The sequence below is a fragment of the Aquarana catesbeiana genome, linkage group LG01, assembly GCF_042186555.1.
Source record: "Aquarana catesbeiana isolate 2022-GZ linkage group LG01, ASM4218655v1, whole genome shotgun sequence".
Taxonomy (NCBI): Eukaryota; Metazoa; Chordata; class Amphibia; order Anura; family Ranidae; genus Aquarana; species Aquarana catesbeiana.
The window spans coordinates 361,117,783-361,138,225 of NC_133324.1; the positions used below are offsets into that span (position 1 = coordinate 361,117,783).

Sequence of the window (20,443 nt, forward strand, 5' to 3'; positions counted from 1 at the left end):
TGATATATGCATGTTCTTGGCTAATAGACAGAAAGGGCATGCATTTTAACTCAAATTAGACCATTTCCAGTGAGTGTGTTTGCTAACATGGACATGTCTTATAAAACTGTAAAAGGATATACTTAATAGATAAATCTATAATTCTACCACTTTACAAACTCTGGTTTGGCTACATCTTGAGTATACCATCCACTTCTGGTCTCCAGTGCTCAGGAAAGATGTGCTTGAATTGGAGAGAGTTCAGAAAAGGGCAACTAAACTAATAAGGGGGCTGGAGGACCTCAGTTATGAGGAAAGGCTATGCACATTAAGCTTGTTTTCCCTGGAGAAGAGACACTTTAAGGAGAAGTCCAGCCAAAGCTTGTTTGTACTTCTCCTATAGATCACAGGAGTGCTATTCGTTTTGCACTCCTGTGACCAGTTTTCAGCAGAGAGCGGACTGAAGTCATCCTGACAATGGGAGTCTGGATGCACCAGGTGCCTGGACTGACACCCCGCTTAGCCTCTCAGAGAGCCCCCGCCCCCTCCACAGTCCAACACTCCAATGAGCGAGGAGGAAGAAGAGCAGAGTGCTGTGACTGACAGTCTACAGCTCTTTGCTCAGGGAACTGTCAGATCCAAATGATGTTCTCAGTGCAGAAGCGCCGGGGACAGATGCAGCATACTGCATCCACAGAGGTAAGTATGATTCTAAAAAAAAAATACAAACCCATGCTTCTCTTTTAAAAGGAGATATGATCTCAATATATAAATATCTAAATGGTGATTCTAGCATAGGGAGAAAACTGTTTAGTCTCAGGTTGCTCAAGTTGACACATGGTCACTCTATGAAGTTGGACGAGTAGCGGTTTAATCTTAAACTGGGTAAGGGGTTTACTGTTAGAACAATAAGGATGTGGAACTCCCTTCCACAATCAGTGGTATCACCAGGAAGGAAGTGTCAGCAATTTAAAAAAAAAAACTTTTAAATAGGCTTCTTAGTGTAACCAAAATACAAGGATGTGGAAAGTGTTAGAGACATACATTAAAGGCATACACACCCACACATATTGAACTGGAAAGACTGTCTTTATTCAACCTTACCAATTATGTAACTATAAGCACAGAGCATCTATTATAAAAGCAAAAACTGACTGGAGTAATTGGATGACTCAAAGCAGGATTTTTTATATTACATGTATACAGTGATTTACTTCTTGTAGATTTGAAACATCTGTATTAAATAAGAAAAATATATTTTATTGCTATGCATGTAATCATAGATGATTTGATTATAAATGTTAGCAAAATTATTTTCATCAAATTCTGCTGAAAATTCCATTACATTTTGCCAGTATTCATTATAAATGATCACATTAACTGAAGGCACAAAGGCTTTATAGTATTTAATTTCATGTCATCCTTGGCTTAATATATGGATCTTACTTTGCTTAACAGAGCCACATTCCACAATTTGTAAAAAGACGAAGTCTTCCTTTAAATTGCTCTTTAACTTCAGGAGACAAAGAATTAAGCTGTTGCTCCTTGACATTGAGAATGTCCTCATGTGCCTCTTTGAAGACTTCTGGACCCAATGCTTCTTCTACTCTTTGTTTCCAGGCTTCGAGCTTTGGCCTTTGTTCAAACACTGGAACCCCACTTGCAACTACCTACAAAACAAAGAATTGCTGAATCACCTTCTGTCTACTTTTTATTTCAGAGTTCTGGCTATTAAATTAAAAAAGATACTGACCCCCCCACCCCCCCCCCCATATTCTGCAACATTTTTAAAATATAATTTCAAACACAGCAGCTACACAGCTACACAACAACTGCACCTACAACAGGTGGTGTCCCAGTCTTTACTCATTAATGAAGGAATGTGGATAAATGCTTCTAGCAGCATCCACATTCCATCCTGATGTACAGTATAAGTGATGATAAAAGCTAGAGTGGTGGCAACAAGATTGGCCAGAGACCACCAAGAAGAGTAGCGTTGGTAGACTGGTTGTCAAAGAATGGTGTTTTTTATCACATAGGTGGAGTTATGCTGTAGGGTGCTAATCCAGGTGAAATGTACATATCATAAGGAATTTAGAAAATGCCATTTGGTTTTATTCTAGATGCATTAATTAGGCCTTAGCAAAGCCTTACTAAAACTGAACTTCATTACATTTTTTTAGCTTTGGACAGAGCTAGCAAGGGATAGAGGGATCAGGCTTTTATAGTAGTCTGTGCTCTCCAGCTTGAATACATACTGAAACAATATACATATTTCTCAGTAAAATGGGGAAGGGTTAGAACCAATGTCAGGTTAGTATGGTATGTGTCCTCCTATTCTGGTAACAATAACTCCTTTCATTCTAGATCTGCTGTCATGGGACCAGTAAGGCAGGCCATACACGGTGCAAATTTCTTTCCTGCAACCACAGGAAGTTTACTAGCTGCAATGTGAATGCATTTTATTTGTGCTGTTAATAAATTCTGGAATATATTTTACTATTAATGTTCTTTTTGTATAAATATATTTACAAGTAGACCCCTTTCACACCGAGCCGCCTAGGGCATCAGCGGTAAAGCGGCGCTATTTTTAGCGCCACTTTACCGCCGTTTTAGTGGCACTATTCAGCCTCTAGCAGGGCGGCTTTAGCCCCCCACTAGCGGCCGAAAAGGGGTTAAATCCACCCACAAAACACGGCCGGAGTGGCGTTTTGCCGGTGGTATCGCAGCGCTTCCCCATTGATTTCAATGGGGAGCAGCGGTGGAGGAGCGGTGAGTTCACCGCTCCTTCACAGCTCCAAAGAAGCTGCTGGCAGGACTTTTTGTGACGCCCTGCCAGCGCACCGCTCCAGGGTGAAAGCCCTGGAGTGAATGGAGCCGCTTTATTCAGGCGCTATGCAGATGCTATTTTTAGCTCTGTAGCGCCTGAAAAACGCCCGCAGTGTGAAAGGGGTCTTACTGGTGGATAGGGATGAGCTTCGAGTTTGATTCGAACCCATGTTCGACTTGAATATCGCCTGTTCGATTGTTCATCAAATTGTGAACGTTATGAGCCGTTCGTCCCAAATTCGAGTGGTGCGTCACGGCCCATAATTCATTGTGGCATCGCAGTGCATTGCTGGCTGATGATTGGCCAAGCATGCACTATGACCTGCATATATATATATATATATATATATATATATATATATATATATATATATATATATATATATATACACTGTATTCAGTTTAGTTAGATCCTTTCCTGTTATTCTATTCCTAATATACTGACAGGCAGGTGTTTTTACAGTATTTACGGTTAGTGTACTGTGTCCTCTGCACAGTGTGCACCTAAAGCTACCTGAAGACAATTGCTGGTGTTCTGATCCTATTAATACCACAAGCAGGCAGCTGCAGTATTTATAGTTAGTGTACTGTGTCCTCTGCACAGTGTTCACCTAAAGCTACCTGAAGACAGTTGCTGGTGTTCTGATCCTATTAATACCACAGGCAGGCAGCTGCAGTATTTACAGTTATGCCCTGCACACACGGTCGGATTTTCCGACGGAAAATGTGCGATAGGACCTTGTTGTCGGAAATTCCGACCGTGTGTGGGCTCCATCACACGTTTTCCATCGGAATTTCCGACACACAAAGTTTGAGAGCAGGCTATAAAATTTTCCAACAACAAAATCCATTGTCGGAAATTCCAAACGTGTGTACGCAAATCCGATGCACAAAGTGCCACGCATGCTCAGAATAAATTAAGAGACAAAAGCTATTGGCTACTGCCCCGTTTATAGTCCCGACGTACGTGTTTTACGTCATCGCATTTAGAATGATCGGATTTTTCAACAACTTTGTGTGACCGTGTGTATGCAAGACAAGTTTGAGCCAACATCCGTCGGAAAAAATCCATGGATTTTGTTGTCGGAATGTCCGATCAATGTCCGACCGTGTGTACAGGGCATTAGTGTACTGTGTCCTCTGCACAGTGTGCACCTAAAGCTACCTGAATACAATTGCTGGTGTTCTGATCCTATTAATACCACAGGCAGGCAGCTGCAGGATTTACATTTAGTGTACTGTGTCCCCTGCACAGTGTGCACCTAAAGCTACCTGAAGACAATTGCTGGTGTTCTTCTGATCCTATTAATACCACAGGCAGGCAGCTGCAGTATTTACAGTTAGTGTACTGTATCCTCTGCACAGTGTGCACCTAAAGCTACCTGAAGACAATTGCTGGTTAGGGATGAGCTTCGTGTTGAAGTCAAACCCATGTTCAACTCGAACATCGTCTGTTCGATCGTTCGACAAATAGCGAACGACATGGACCGTTCGCGCCAAATTCGTGTGGCGCGTCACGGCCCATAATTCGCTGCGGCATCGCAGTGCATTGCTGGCTGATGATTGGCCAAGCATGCACTATGACCTGCATGCTTGGCCAATCACAGCGCCGTCAGTAGAGAGAGCTGTAATTGGCCAAAGCCAGGGTGGCTTTGGCCAATTATGGCTCAGGGGGTTTAGAACACGCCCAACACTATATAAAGCCGCCTACACGGCGGCCCTGTGTAGTGTGTTCCGGCATGCTTAGAGAGAGAGAGAGAGACAGGGTCATTTCATTTGAGTTAGCTAGATTAGGCAGGACAGTCAGTGAGTTAGCTGCACTTACAGTGTATTGTGTATATATATGCATCCCAGGTGTTGTGTGTGTATATATATATATTGTGTGTGTATATATACACTGTATTCAGTTTAACTAGATCCGTTCCTGTTATCTTCCTACTGAAGGCAGGCTTGTCTTGTTACAGTATTTACAGCTACCTGAAGAAAATTGCTGGTGTTCTTTTGATCCTATTAGTACCACAGTCAGGCAGCTAGACTATTTACAGTTAGTGTAGTGCGTCCTCCTCACAGTGTTCAGCTAAAGCTACAAGTTAGTTTAGTGTGACCTCTGCACAGTGTTCAGCTAAAGCTACAAGTTAGGGTAGTGTGTCCTCCTCACAGTGTTCACCTAAAGCTACCTGTAGAAGGTTGGTGGTGTTTTCCTGAACCTATCACTACCGCAGGAAGCTAAATAAGCTACAAGTTAGTTTTTTGCAAGCTCTGCACAGTGTTCAGCTAAAACTACAAGTTAGTATAGTGCGAGCTCTGCACAATGTTCAGCTAAAGCTACCTGTAGAAGGTTGGTGGTGTTTTCTTGATCCTATCACTACCGCAGGCAGCTAAAAAAGCTACAAGTTATTTTTTTGCAAGCTCTGCACAGTGTTCAGCTAAAACTACCTGTAGAAGGTTGGTCGCATTTTCTTGATCCTATCACTACCGCAGACAGCTAAATAAGCTACAAGTTCGTTTTTGGCCAGCTCTGCACAGTGTTCACCTAAAGCTACCTGTAGAAGGTTGGTGGTGTTTTCCTGATCCGTTCCTGTTATCTTCCTACTGAAGGCAGGCTTGACTTGTTACAGTAATTACAGCTACCTGAAGAAAATTGCTGGTGTTCTTTTGATCCTATTAGTACCACAGTCAGGCAGCTAGACTATTTACAGTTAGTGTAGTGCGTCCTCCTCACAGTGTTCAGCTAAAGCTACAAGTTAGTTTAGTGTGACCTCTGCACAGTGTTCAGCTAAAGCTACAAGTTAGGGTAGTGTGTCCTCCTCACAGTGTTCAGCTAAAGCTACAAGTTGGTGTAGTGCGTCCTCCTCACAGTGATAAAGCTAAAACTACAAGTTAGTGTAGTGCGACCTCTGCACAGTGTTCAGCTAAAGCTACAAGTTAGTGTAGTGTGTCCTCTGAAGAGTGTTCAGCTAAAACTACAAGTTAGTGTAGTGTGACCTCTGCACAGTGTTCAGCTAAAGCTGAACACTGTGGTTGGTGTGTCTTCCTGATCCTATCACTACCGCAGGCAGCTAAATAAGCTAAAAGTTAGTGTTTTGTGAGCTCTGCACAGTGTTCACCTAAAGCTACCTGTAGAAGCTTGGTGGTATTTTCCTGATCCTATCACTACCGCAGGCAGCTAAATAAGCTACAAGTTCGTTTTTTGCGAGCTCTGCACAGTGTTCAGCTAAAACTACAAGTTAGTATAGTGCGAGCTCTGCACAATGTTCAGCTAAAGCTACCTGTAGAAAGTTGGTGGTGTTTTCCTGATCCTATCACTACCGTAGGCAGCTAAATAAGCTACAAGTTATTTTTTTGCGAGCTCTGCACAGTGTTCAGCTAAAGATACCTGTAGAAGGTTGGTCGTGTTTTCCTGATCCTATTACTACCGCAGACAGCTAAATAGGCTACAAGTTAGTTTTTGGCCAGCTCTGCACAGTGTTCACCTAAAGCTACCTGTAGAAGATTGGTGGTGTTTTCCTGATCCTATCACTACCGCAGACAGCTAAATAAGCTACAAGTTAGTTTTTTGCAAGCTCTGCACAGTGTTCAGCTAAAGCTACCTGTAGAAGGCTGGTGGTGTTTTCCTGATCCTATCACTACCGCATGCAGCTAAATAAGCTACAAGTTAGTTTTTTGTGAGCTCTGCACAGTGTTCACCTAAAGTTACCTGTCCAAGGTTGGTGGTGTTTTCCTGATCCTATCACTACCGCAGGCAGCTAAATAAGCTACAAGTTAGTTTTTTGCGAGCTCTGCACAGTGTTCACCTAAAGCTACCTGTAGAAGGTTGGTGGTGTTTTCCTGATCCTATCACTACCGCAGGCAGCTAAATAAGCTACAAGTTAGTTTTTTGCGAGTTCTGCACAGTGTTCAGCTAAAACTACAAGTTAGTGTAGTGCGAGCTCTGCACAGTGTTCACCTAAAGCTACCTGTAGAAGGTAGGTGGTGTTTTCCTGATCCTATCACTACTGCAGGCAGCTAAATAAGCTACAAGTTATTTTTTTGCGAGCTCTGCACAGTGTTCACCTAAAGCTACCTGTAGAAGGTTGGTGGTGTTTTCCTGATCCTATCACTACCGCAGGCAGCTAAATAAGCTACAAGTTAGTTTTTGGCCAGCTCTGCACAGTGTTCACCTAAAGCTACCTGTAGAAGGTTGGTGGTGTTTTCCTGATCCTATCACTACCGCAGGCAGCTAAATAAGCTACAAGTTAGTTTTTTGCGAGCTCTGCACAGTGTTCACCTAAAGCTACCTGTAGAAGGTTGGTGGTGTTTTCCTGATCCTATCACTACCGCAGGCAGCTAAATAAGCTACAAGTTCGTTTTTTGCGAGCTCTGCACAGTGTTCAGCTAAAACTACAAGTTAGTGTAGTGCGAGCTCTGCACAGTGTTCAGCTAAAGCTACCTGTAGAAGTTTGGTGGTGTTTTCCTGATCCTATCACTACCGCAGGCAGCTAAATAAGCTACAAGTTAGTTTTTTGCGAGCTCTGCACAGTGTTCACCAAAAGCTACCTGTAGAAGGTTGGTGGTGTTTTCCTGATCCTATCACTACCGCAGGCAGCTAAATAAGCTACAAGTTATTTTTTTGCAAGCTCTGCACAGTGTTCAGCTAAAGCTACCTGTACAAGGTTGGTGGTGTTTTCCTGATCCTATCACTACTGCAGGCAGCTAAATAAGCTACAAGTTAGTTTTTTGCAAACTCTGCACAGTGTTCACCTAAAGCTACCTGTAGAAGGTTGGTGGTGTTTTCCTGATCCTATCACTACCGCAGGCAGCTAAATAAGCTACAAGTTAGTTTTTGGCCAACTCTGCACAGTGTTCACCTAAAGCTACCTGTAGAAGGTTGGTGGTGTTTTCCTGATCCTATCACTACCACAGACAGCTAAATAAGCTACAAGTTAGTTTTTGGCCAGCTCTGCACAGTGTTCACCTAAAGCTACCTGTAGAAGGTTGGTGGTGTTTTCCTGATCCTATCACTACTGCAGGCAGCTAAATAAGCTACAAGTTAGTTTTTTGCAAACTCTGCACAGTGTTCACCTAAAGCTACCTGTAGAAGGTTGGTGGTGTTTTCCTGATCCTATCACTACCGCAGGCAGCTAAATAAGCTACAAGTTAGTTTTTGGCCAACTCTGCACAGTGTTCACCTAAAGCTACCTGTAGAAGGTTGGTGGTGTTTTCCTGATCCTATCACTACCACAGACAGCTAAATAAGCTACAAGTTAGTTTTTGGCCAGCTCTGCACAGTGTTCACCTAAAGCTACCTGTAGAAGGTTGGTGGTGTTTTCCTGATCCTATCACTACCGCAGGCAGCTAAATAAGCTACAAGTTAGTTTTTTTGCGAGCTCTGCATAGTGTTCACCTAAAGCTACCTGTACAAGTTTGGTGGTGTTTTCCTGATCCTATCACTACTGCAGGCAGCTAAATAAGCTACAAGTTAGTTTTTTGCGAGCTCTGCACAGTGTTCAGCTAAAGCTACCTGTAGAAGGTTGGTGGTGTTTTCCTGATCCTATCACTAGGGATGAGCTTCGAGTTCGAGTCGAACTCATGTTCTACTCGAACATTGGCTGTTCGCAAGTTCGCCGAACAGCGAACAATTTGGGGTGTTCGCGGCAAATTCGAATGCCGCGGAACACCCTTTAAAAGTCTATGGGAGAAATCAAAAGTGCTAATTTTAAAGGCTTATATGCAAGTTATTGTCATAAAAAGTGTTTGGGGACCCGGGTCCTGCCCCAGGGGACATGGATCAATGCAAAAAAAAGTTTTAAAAACGGACGTTTTTTCAGGAACAGTGATTTTATTAATGCTTAAAGTCAAACAATAAAAGTGTAATATCCCTTTAAATTTTGTACCTGGGGGGTGTCTATAGTATGCCTGTAAAGGGGCGCATGTTTCCTGTGTTTAGAACAGTCTGACAGCAAAATGACATTTGGAAGGAAAAAACTCATTTAAAACTACCCGCGGCTATTGCATTGCCGACAATACACATAGAAGTTCATTGATAAAAACGGCATGGGAATTCCCCACAGGGCAACCCCGAACCAAAATAAAAAAAAAAAAAATGATGTGGGGGTCCCCCTAAATTCCATACAAGGCCCTTCAGGTCTGGTATGGATATTAAGGGGAACCCCAGCCAAAATTTAAAAAAAAAATTGACGTGGGGTTCCCCCTAAATTCCATACCAGACCCTTCAGGTCTGGTATGGATTTTAAGGGGAACCCCGCGCCAAAAAAAAAAAAAAAAACGGCGTGGGGTCCCCCCAAAAATCCATACCAGACCCTTATCCGAGCACGCAACCTGGCAGGCCGCAGGAAAAGAGGGGGGGACGAGAGTGCGCCCCCCCCCCCTCCTGAACCGTACCAGGCCACATGCCCTCAACATTGGGAGGGTGCTTTGGGGTAGCCCCCCAAAACACCTTGTCCCCATGTTGATGAAGACAAGGGCCTCATCCCCACAACCCTGGCCGGTGGTTGTGGGGGTCTGCGGGCGGGGGGCTTATCGGAATCTGGAAGCCCCCTTTAACAAGGGGACCCCCAGATCCCGGCCCCCCCCCTGTGTGAAATGGTAAGGGGGTACTTACCCCTACCATTTCACTAAAAAACTGTCAAAAATGTTAAAAATGACAAGAGACAGTTTTTGACAATTCCTTTATTTAAATGCTTCTTCTTTCTTCCTTCATCTTCTTCTTCTTCTGGTTCTTCTGGCTCTTCTGGTTCTTCCTCCGGCGTTCTCGTCCAGCATCTTCTCCGCGGCGTCTTCTATCTTCTTCTCCTCGGGCCGCTCCGCACCCATGGCATGAGGGGGGAGGCTCCCGCTCTTCTCTTCATCTTCTTCTCTTCTTCATCTTCTTCTTCATCTTCTTCTTCTTCTTCTCTTCTTCCTTCTTCATTCTTCTCTTCTTCATGTCTTCTCCGGGCCGCTCCGCAGCCATGCTGTGGCATGGAGGGAGGCTCCCGCTGTGTGATGGCGTCTCTTCGTCTGACGGTTCTTAAATAACGGGGGGCGGGGCCATCCGGTGACCCCGCCCCCCTCTGACGCACGGTGACTTGAGGGACTTCCCTGTGACGTCACGGGGAATGCCACAGGGAAGTCCCGTCATGTCACCGTGCGTCAGAGGGGGGCGGGGTCACCGGGTGGCCCCGCCCCCCGTTATTTAAGAACCGTCAGACGAAGAGACGCCGTCACACAGCGGGAGCCTCCCTCCATGCCACAGCATGGCTGCGGAGCGGCCCGGAGAAGACATGAAGAAGAGAAGAAGGAAGAAGAGAAGAAGAAGAAGAAGATGAAGAAGAAGATGAAGAAGAGAAGAAGATGAAGAGAAGAGCGGGAGCCTCCCCCCTCATGCCATGGGTGCGGAGCGGCCCGAGGAGAAGAAGATAGAAGACGCCGCGGAGAAGATGCTGGACGAGAACGCCGGAGGAAGAACCAGAAGAGCCAGAAGAACCAGAAGAAGAAGAAGATGAAGGAAGAAAGAAGAAGCATTTAAATAAAGGAATTGTCAAAAACTGTCTCTTGTCATTTTTAACATTTTTGACAGTTTTTTAGTGAAATGGTAGGGGTAAGTACCCCCTTACCATTTCACACAGGGGGGGGGCCGGGATCTGGGGGTCCCCTTGTTAAAGGGGGCTTCCAGATTCCGATAAGCCCCCCGCCCGCAGACCCCCACAACCACCGGCCAGGGTTGTGGGGATGAGGCCCTTGTCTTCATCAACATGGGGACAAGGTGTTTTGGGGGGCTACCCCAAAGCACCCTCCCAATGTTGAGGGCATGCGGCCTGGTACGGTTCAGGAGGGGGGGGGGCCGCACTCTCGTCCCCCCCTCTTTTCCTGCGGCCTGCCAGGTTGCGTGCTCGGATAAGGGTCTGGTATGGATTTTTAGGGGGACCCCACGCCGTTTTTTTTTTTTTTTTTTTTGGCGCGGGGTTCCCCTTAAAATCCATACCAGACCTGAAGGGTCTGGTATGGAATTTAGGGGGAACCCCACGTCAATTTTTTTTTTAAATTTTGGCTGGGGTTCCCCTTAATATCCATACCAGACCTGAAGGGCCTTGTATGGAATTTAGGGGGACTCCCACATCATTTTTTTTTTTTAATTTTGGTTCTGGGTTGCCCTGTGGGGAATTCCCATGCCGTTTTTATCAATGAACTTCTATGTGTATTGTCGGCAATGCAATAGCCGCGGTAGTTTTAAATGTGTTTTTTCCTTCAAAATGTCACTTTGCTGTCAGACTGTTCTAAACACGGGAAACATGCGCCCCTTTACAGGCATACTATAGACACCCCCCAGGTATGAAATTTAAAGGGATATTACACTTTTATTGTTTGACTTTAAGCATTATTAAAATCACTGCTCCTGAAAAAACGGCCGTTTTTAAAACTTTTTTTTGCATTGATTCATGTCCCCTGGGGGAGGACCCGGGTCCCCAAACACTTTTATTGACAATAACTTGCATATTAGCCTTTAAAATTAGCACTTTTGATTATTCATGTTCGTGTCCCATAGACTTTAACGGCGTTCGCATGTTCGAACGAATTTTTTTCCTGTTCGCATGTTCTGGTGCGAACCGAACAGGGGGGTGTTCGGCTCATCCCTACCTATCACTACCGCAGGCAGCTAAATAAGCTACAAGTTAGTTTTTTGCGAGCTCTGCACAGTGTTCACCTAAAGCTACCTGTCCAAGGTTGGTGGTGTTTTCCTGATCCTATCACTACCGCGGGCAGCTAAATAAGCTACAAGTTAGTTTTTTGCAAGCTCTGCACAGTGTTCACCTAAAGCTACCTGTACAAGGTTGGTGGTGTTTTCCTGATCCTATCACTACTGCAGGCAGCTAAATAAGCTACAAGTTAGTTTTTTGCGAACTCTGCACAGTGTTCACCTAAAGCTACCTGTAGAAGGTTGGTGGTGTTTTCCTGATCCTATCACTACCGCAGGCAGCTAAATAAGCTACAAGTTAGTTTTTGGCCAGCTCTGCACAGTGTTCACTTAAAGCTACCTGTAGAAGGCTGGTGGTGTTTTCCTGATCCTATCACTACTGCAGGCAGCTAAATAAGCTACAAGTTAGTTTTTTGTGAGCTCTGCACAGTGTTCACCTAAAGCTACCTGTCCAAGGTTGGTGGTGTTTTCCTGATCCTATCACTACCGCAGGCAGCTAAATAAGCTACAAGTTAGTTTTTTGCGAGCTCTGCACAGTGTTCACCTAAAGCTACCTGTAGAAGGTTGGTGGTGTTTTCCTGATCCTATCACTACTGCAGGCAGCTAAATAAGCTACAAGTTAGTTTTTTGCTAGCTCTGCGCAGTGTTCCGCTAAAACTACAAGTTAGTGTAGTGCGAGCTCTGCACAGTGTTCAGCTAAAGCTACCTGTAGAAAGTTGGTGGTGTTTTCCTGATCCTATCACTACCGCAGGCAGCTAAATAAGCTACAAGTTAGTTTTTTGCGAGCTCTGCACAGTGTTCACTTAAAGCTACCTGTACAAGGTTGGTGGTGTTTTCCTGATCCTATCACTACTGCAGGCAGCTAAATAAGCTACAAGTTAGTTTTTTGCAAGCTCTGCACAGTGTTCACCTAAAGCTACCTGTAGAAGGCTGGTGGTGTTTTCCTGATCCTATCACTACTGCATGCAGCTAAATAAGCTACAAGTTAGTTTTTTGTGAGCTCTGCACAGTGTTCACCTAAAGCTACCTGTCCAAGGTTGGTGGTGTTTTCCTGATCCTATCACTACCGCAGGCAGCTAAATAAGCTACAAGTTAGTTTTCTGTGAACTATGCACAGTGTTCACCTAAAGCTACCTGTCGAAGGTTGGTGGTGTTTTCCTGACCCTATCACTACCGCAGGCAGCTAAATAAGCTACAAGTTCGTTTTTTGCGAGCTCTGCACAGTGTTCAGCTAAAGCTACCTGTAGAAGTTTGGTGGTGTTTTCCTGATCCTATCACTACCGCAGGCAGCTAAATAAGCTACAAGTTAGTTTTTTGCGAGCTCTGCACAGTGTTCACCTAAAGCTACCTGTAGAAGGTTGGTGGTGTTTTCCTGATCCTATCACTACCGCGGGCAGCTAAATAAGCTACAAGTTAGTTTTTTGCAAGCTCTGCACAGTGTTCACCTAAAGCTACCTGTACAAGGTTGGTGGTGTTTTCCTGATCCTATCACTACTGCAGGCAGCTAAATAAGCTACAAGTTAGTTTTTTGCGAACTCAGCACAGTGTTCACCTAAAGCTACCTGTAGAAGGTTGGTGGTGTTTTCCTGATCCTATCACTACCGCAGGCAGCTAAATAAGCTACAAGTTAGTTTTTGGCCAGCTCTGCACAGTGTTCACTTAAAGCTACCTGTAGAAGGTTGGTGGTGTTTTCCTGATCCTATCACTACCGCAGACAGCTAGATAAGCTACAAGTTAGTTTTTTGCGAGCTCTGCACAGTGTTCACCTAAAGCTACCTGTACAAGTTTGGTGGTGTTTTCCTGATCCTATCACTACTGCAGGCAGCTAAATAAGCTACAAGTTAGTTTTTTGCGAGCTCTGCACAGTGTTCAGCTAAAGCTACCTGTAGAAGGCTGGTGGTGTTTTCCTAATCCTATCACTACTGCAGGCAGCTAAATAAGCTACAAGTTAGTTTTTTGTGAGCTCTGCACAGTGTTCACCTAAAGCTACCTGTCCAAGGTTGGTGGTGTTTTCCTGATCCTATCACTACCGCAGGCAGCTAAATAAGCTACAAGTTAGTTTTTTGCGAGCTCTGCACAGTGTTCACCTAAAGCTACCTGTACAAGGTTGGTGGTGTTTTCCTGATCCTATCACTACTGCAGGCAGCTAAATAAGCTACAAGTTAGTTTTTTGCGAACTCTGCACAGTGTTCACCTAAAGCTACCTGTAGAAGGTTGGTGGTGTTTTCCTGATCCTATCACTACTGCAGGCAGCTAAATAAGCTACAAGTTAGTTTTTGGCCAGCTCTGCACAGTGTTCACCAAAAGCTACCTGTAGAAGGTTGGTGGTGTTTTCCTTATCCTATCACTACCGCAGGCAGCTAAATAAGCTACAAGTAATTTTTTTGCGAGCTCTGCACAGTGTTCACCTAAAGCTACTTGTAGAAGGTTGGTGGTGTTTTCCTGATCCTATCACTACCACTGGCAGCTAAATAAGCTACAAGTTAGTTTTTTGTGAGCTCTGCGCAGTGTTCACCTAAAGCTACCTGTCGAAGGTTGGTGGTGTTTTCCTGATCCTATCACTACCGCAGGCAGCTAAATAAGCTACAAGTTATTTTTTTGCGAGCTCTGCACAGTGTTCACCTAAAGCTACCTGTCGAAGGTTGGTGGTGTTTTCCTGATCCTATCACTACCGTGGGCAGCTAAATAAGCTACAAGTTAGTTTTTTGCAAGCTCTGCACAGTGTTCACCTAAAGCTACCTGTACAAGGTTGGTGGTGTTTTCCTGATCCTATCACTACTGCAGGCAGCTAAATAAGCTACAAGTTAGTTTTTTGCGAACTCTGCACAGTGTTCACCTAAAGCTACCTGTAGAAGGTTGGTGGTGTTTTCCTGATGCTATCACTACCGCAGGCAGCTAAATAAGCTACAAGTTCATCTTTTGCGAGCTCTGCACAGTGTTCAGCTAAAACTACAAGTTAGTGTAGTGCGAGCTCTGCACAGTGTTCAGCTAAAGCTACCTGTAGAAGTTTGGTGGTTTTTTCCTGATCCTATCACTACCGCAGGCAGCTAAATAAGCTACAAGTTATTTTTTTGTGAGCTCTGCACAGTGTTCACCTAAAGCTACCTGTAAAAGGTTGGTGGTGTTTTCCTGATCCTATCAGGAAAGATAAGCTAAATAAGCTACAAGTTAGTTTTTTGCAAGCTCTGCACAGTGTTCACCTAAAGCTACCTTTAGAAGGTTGGTGGTGTTTTCCTGATCCTATCACTACCGCAGGCAGCTAAATAAGCTACAAGTTAGTTTTTTGCGAGCTCTGCACAGTGTTCACCTAAAGCTACCTGTCGAAGGTTGGTGATGTTTTCCTGATCCTATCACTACCGCGGGCAGCTAAATAAGCTACAAGTTAGTTTTTTGCGAGCTCTGCACAGTGTTCACCTAAAGCTACCTGTAGAAGGTTGGTGGTGTTTTCCTGATCCTATCACTACTGCAGGCAGCTAAATAAGCTACAAGTTAGTTTTTTGTGAGCTCTGCACAGTGTTCACCTAAAGCTACCTGTCCAAGGTTGGTGGTGTTTTCCTGATCCTATCACTACCGCAGGCAGCTAAATAAGCTACAAGTTAGTTTTTTGCGAGCTCTGCACAGTGTTCACCTAAAGCTACCTGTACAAGTTTGGTGGTGTTTTCCTGATCCTATCACTACTGCAGGCAGCTAAATAAGCTACAAGTTAGTTTTTTGCGAGCTCTGCACAGTGTTCAGCTAAAGCTACCTGTAGAAGGCTGGTGGTGTTTTCCTAATCCTATCACTACTGCAGGCAGCTAAATAAGCTACAAGTTAGTTTTTTGTGAGCTCTGCACAGTGTTCACCTAAAGCTACCTGTCCAAGGTTGGTGGTGTTTTCCTGATCCTATCACTACCGCAGGCAGCTAAATAAGCTACAAGTTAGTTTTTTGCGCGCTCTGCACAGTGTTCAGCTAAAGCTACCTGTAGTAGGTTGGTGGTGTTTTCCTGATCCTATCACTACCTCAGGCAGCAAAATAAGCTACAAGTTAGTTTTTGGCGAGCTCTGCACAATGTTCAGCTAAAGCTACCTGTAGAAGGTTGGTGGTGTTCTCATACTACAGGTAGGCAGTTGTGTAGCTACAGGCCATTAGTATGTCTGGAAGGCCAACAAGGAGAGGCAGACAGTCACAAGCCAATAAAAGAGGGCAAGCAGGCTCTGTGTCTAGAGGCAACAGTGCTGGTCATGGAGACGGTGCATCCTCATCAGCACGTGGCCACGGGACACGCTTTGGCCTTTTTTTTGGCAGCTGGCCGTGTTGAGCCCCAACATGTGGAAGACTTGGTCGAGTGGATGACCAAGCCGTCCTCATCCTCCTCATCCTCTCTCACCCATGCTCAGGGCTCTTTGTCTGGCAAAGCAGCTGCCAACGTGGCCTCTTCCCTCGGCTCAATGGCATCAGTGTCTCCTTCCCTAGCCCCACCATGTCCTCCTGAGGAGTCCCTCGAACTGCTTGACCACAGTGTTGGGTACATGCTCCAGGAGGATGCCCAGTGTTTAGAAGGCTCTGATGATGATACTGAGCTAGATGAAGGCAGTAACGTGAGCACGGTTGGGGGGTGCCCAAGAAGGACAGCAATCTGGCAGTCATGCTCCCCCTGCTGCAGCATACTTGCAGGTTTGTTCCAGTGATGAGGAGGGAGGGGATGATGAGGTCACTGACCCAACGTGGGTGCCTGACAGGAGAGAGGAGGAGGAGGCACATCACCAACGAGGCAGGATGCCCTCCAGGGGCCAGCCTAAGGACAGCACACTGACTGCATCACACCCCAAAGCTCCGCATGTGCAGGGTGCTGCTGTCTCTGCGCGTTATCCCAAAAGTTCTTTGGTGTGGGCCTTTTTTGAGATGAGTGCATCATATCGCACCGCTGCTATTTGCAACATATGTCTCAAGCGTATCTCGCGTGGCCAAAACATCTCCCGCTTTGGCACCACATGCTTGACCAGACATATGTTGACCTGCCATGCAGTTCATTGGCAAGCGTAGCTAAAAGACCCACATCAAATAACAAAGAGGACCTCTCCTTGCTCCTCATCAGCTGAGATCTCCAACCCCACTATACCTTCAGTCGTCTCTGAGACCTGCACTGAGAGGAATGAAGGTGTAGAATTAGGTGTGTCACAGCCAAGTACTTGTGGGCAATCTGCTTTCGGTACACCGACGTCAGATTGCACCAGGCAAATTTCCCTGCCCCAGCTGCTGCACCGCCAAAAGAAGTTCACTCCCAGCCATCCACATGCCCAGCGGTTGAATGCTAGCTTGGCAAAATTGCTAGCACTTCAACTGCTGCCTTTTCAGCTGGTAGACTCTGCCCCCTTCCGTGAGTTTGTGGAATGTGCGGTTCCTCAGTGGCAGGTACTCAAATGCCACTTTTTCTCATGGAAGGCTATTCCGGCTCTCTACCTGCATGTGGAAGGCAATATCCATGCCTCGCTGGACAGGGCGGTCAGCGGTAAGGTGCACATTACCGCTGACTCATGGTCCAGCAGGCATGGACAGGGACGTTACCTAAGTTTTCACCACGCATTGGGTGACTCTGCTGGCAGCTGGGAAGGATGCAGGGCAAGGTGCAGTAGTGTTGGAGGTTGTTCCACCACCATGCCTCCAAAATACTAATGATTGTGACACACCTCTCTCCTCCACCCCCTCCTCTTCTTCTTCCTCCATGGCCTCTTCCTGTGCTTTGTCCTCAGAACCAGTGGTGCTCCGTAGTCGTTCAAGGGGCTACGCAAGTATGCAGGCCAAAAGATGCCATGCGGTGCTTGAGCTGGTGTGCTTGGGGGACAGGAGCCACACTGGGGCAGAGGCTCTGTCAGCTCTGCAGGGGCAGGTTCAGAGGTGGTTGATGCCACGCCAACTTAAGGCAGGAATGGTGGTTTGCGACAATGGCACCAACCTCCTCTCTGCCCTCCGACAGGGACAAATGACCCATGTGCCCTGTTTGGCTCACGTCCTTAACTTGGTGGTGCAGCGGTTCTTGGGCAGGTACTTGGGCTTACAGGATGTCCTGAGGCGGGCCAGGAAAGTCTGTGTGCATTTCCGCCAGTCATATAATGCCAGTGCTCGGCTGGCAGACCTCCAAAAGGAGTTTAACCTGCCCAAGAACCGCCTAATCTGTGCCATGCCCACCAGGTGGAACTCAACGTTGGCCATTCTGCAGCGGCTGCACACGCAGCAGAGGGCCATCAATGAGTACTTGTGTGACTATGGCATCAGGACAGGGTCAGGGGAGCTTGTTTTTTTTCCCCACGCCAGTGGGTCATGATCAGGGATGCATGCACTGTCCTGTCACCATTTGAGGAGGCCACGAGGATGGTGAGCAGTGACAGTGCATGCATCAATGACACTGTCCCCCTTGTCCACCTGTTGGAGCACACTCTGCGTGGAATAATGGACAGGGCACTTGAGGCAGAACAGAGGCAGGAAGAGGAGGACTTCCTTAGCTCTCAAGGCCCCCTTTATCCAGACAGTGTTCCTGCGTGCCCGCTGATCACACGGTTAGAGGACGAGGAGGAGGAGGAGGATTGTGTCAGTATGGAGGTGGAGCCTGGCACTCAGCATCAGCAGCAGTCTTTAAGGGATCAGTCCCAAGAAACACATGGACTTGTACGTGGCTGGAAGAAGGTGGCTGCAGACCATGTTGTCCTTAGTGACCCAGAGGACTCCGGACCGAATGCCTCAGCAAACCTACGCTGCATGGCCTCCCTGATCCTGCAAAGCCTGTGTAAGGATCCTCGTATTCGTGGTATCAAGAAGGACCAATACTGGCTGGCAACCCTCCTTGATCCACGTTACAAGGGTAAGGTTGCGGACCTTATCTTGCCATCGCAGAGGGAGCAGAGGATGAAACATCTTCGGGAGGCCTTGCAGAAAGTTTTTGCAAAGCGTTCCCAGAGACTGGGAGGTTACAAACTCCTGTTTCTGGACAACATGTTGCTGAGGCTTTGGTCAGTCAAAGAAGGAGCGATGGAGAAGGTGGCCGTCTGACCGATGCGTTCAGACAATTTTTTAGTCTGCAGCCCCAAGGTAAGATCAGTTCCAGCAACCATCGCCAGCGTCTGTTTTACATGGTGCAGGAATACCTAGGGGCAAGATCTGACTTCGACACCTTTCCCACCGAAAATCCTCTGGGTTACTGGGTCTTGAGGATGGATCACTGGCCACAGCTTGCACAGTATGCAATTGAGCTACTGGCCTGTGCTGCATCCAGCGTTCTTTTGGAACGCACATTCAGTGCTGCTGGAGGCTTTGTAACCAATCACAGGGTGCATCTGTCCACCGACTCGGTCGATCGACTGAGCTTCATAAAAATTAATCAGTCTTGGATCATCACCAGCTACCAAGTACCTTATGCTGATGTAACCAAATATTTTTTTTTTGAAATCTCAGATCCCTTCAGACTGCCTATGCTGATGCTGAGTGACTATCCTGAGTAATTATCCTCTTCCTTCTCAATGATCATGCTGATAGCTTGTAAGAACATTTTTGGTTCTGGGCGCCGCCACCAGTGCCTAAGGCCCAATTTTTCAGCCCCTGTTTAACAGGGGCCTGTAATTACAATTTTTGATGCAATACTTTGCAGCAGGGCTCGTTCCTGCATTCCAATTAGAGTATCTGTGAGGGGTTGCAGTGTTGTGGCACCAGCGCCAGTGCCTAAGGCCCAATTTTTCAGCCCCTGTTTAACAGGGGCGTGTAATTACAATTTTTGATGCAATAGTTTGCAGCAGGGCTCATTCATGCGTTCCAACTAGAGTATCTGTGAGGGGTTGCAGTGTTGTGGCACCAGCACAAGTGCCTAAGGCCAATTTTTCTGCCCCTGTTTAACAGGGTCATTTAATTACAATTTTTGATGCAATACTTTGTAGCAGGGCTCATTCCTGCGCTCCAACTATAGCATCTGTGAGGGGTTGCAGTGTTGTGGCACCAGTGCCTAAGGCCCAATTTTTCTGCCCCTGTTCAACAATTCTTGATCTAATATTTCACAGCAGGGCCCATTCCTGCAGCCACCAAGAGTAACTCCGAGGGCTTACAGTGTTGTGGCAACACCACCACCACCACCAAAGGCCCAATTATTCTGCCCCTGTTCAACAGGTGCATGTAATTACAACTCTTGATATAATATTTCACAGCATTTTACATATTTTTAAGAACCATTAAAATCACTGCTCCCGAAAAACGTCCGTTTTTAAAACTTTTTTTTGCATTGATACATGTCCCCTGGGGCAGGACCCAGGTTCCCAAACCCTTTTAGGACAATAACTTGCATATTAGCCTTTAAAATTAGCACTTTTGATTTCAAACATTCGAGTCCCATAGACTTTAACGAGGTTTTAAAGTTCGCATGAACTTTCGGTCCGTTCGCAGGCTCTGGTGCAATCGAACCGGGGGGTGTTCAGCTCATCCCTACTGGTGGAGTAGAGGTTGTATATCTGTGATCAGATTGTGGAGGAAAATTGACATTCTATAAAGCTGGTGCTATGCAAGAAGTTCACTATACTGTATGGATTAGATTTGAATGCAAAAAATTTTCTTTTGGTATGGCACATAATAATAAGTGGGATTTATGGTGAATTATTTTTGCATTATACTGTATTTATGGATAAGATTTAAATGCAAATATGTTTTGGTTATAGCATTTAATTATTAGTGATATATATATATATATATATATATATATATATATATATATTTATATATTTTTTAACGTTTGTTTAAAAAAAAATGCTGGTTGAATGTACCAAGCCGTAATTACTGTATTTACCATGTTTTCACCATGAAAATCGGGTGCAAATAGCGCGTGCGTGTTATACGCCAATACTTCAATTTTAGCTGCCTCAAAGGGGACAGGGAGGGGGTGGGACGAGCGCCGTCAGGTTACATACAGTGAGAATCCTCTGTTTACTTGGCGGCCTCTGTAATAAGAA

The 20,443-nt window shown here is 45.7% G+C and overlaps 1 protein-coding gene across 1 annotated transcript in view; it reads right to left on the minus strand.

Moving 5' to 3' along the window:
- Positions 1 to 1,071: 1,071 nt before the first annotated feature.
- LOC141146475 (glutathione S-transferase theta-1-like) overlaps positions 1,072 to 20,443 on the minus strand; it is a 101,969-nt gene continuing 82,597 nt past the window's right edge. The window contains exon 5 of the mRNA XM_073632961.1: positions 1,072 to 1,649. Coding sequence (XP_073489062.1) covers positions 1,431 to 1,649 — 219 coding nt within the window. The 3' untranslated portion in view covers positions 1,072 to 1,430. The remainder of the gene's footprint in view (positions 1,650 to 20,443) is intronic.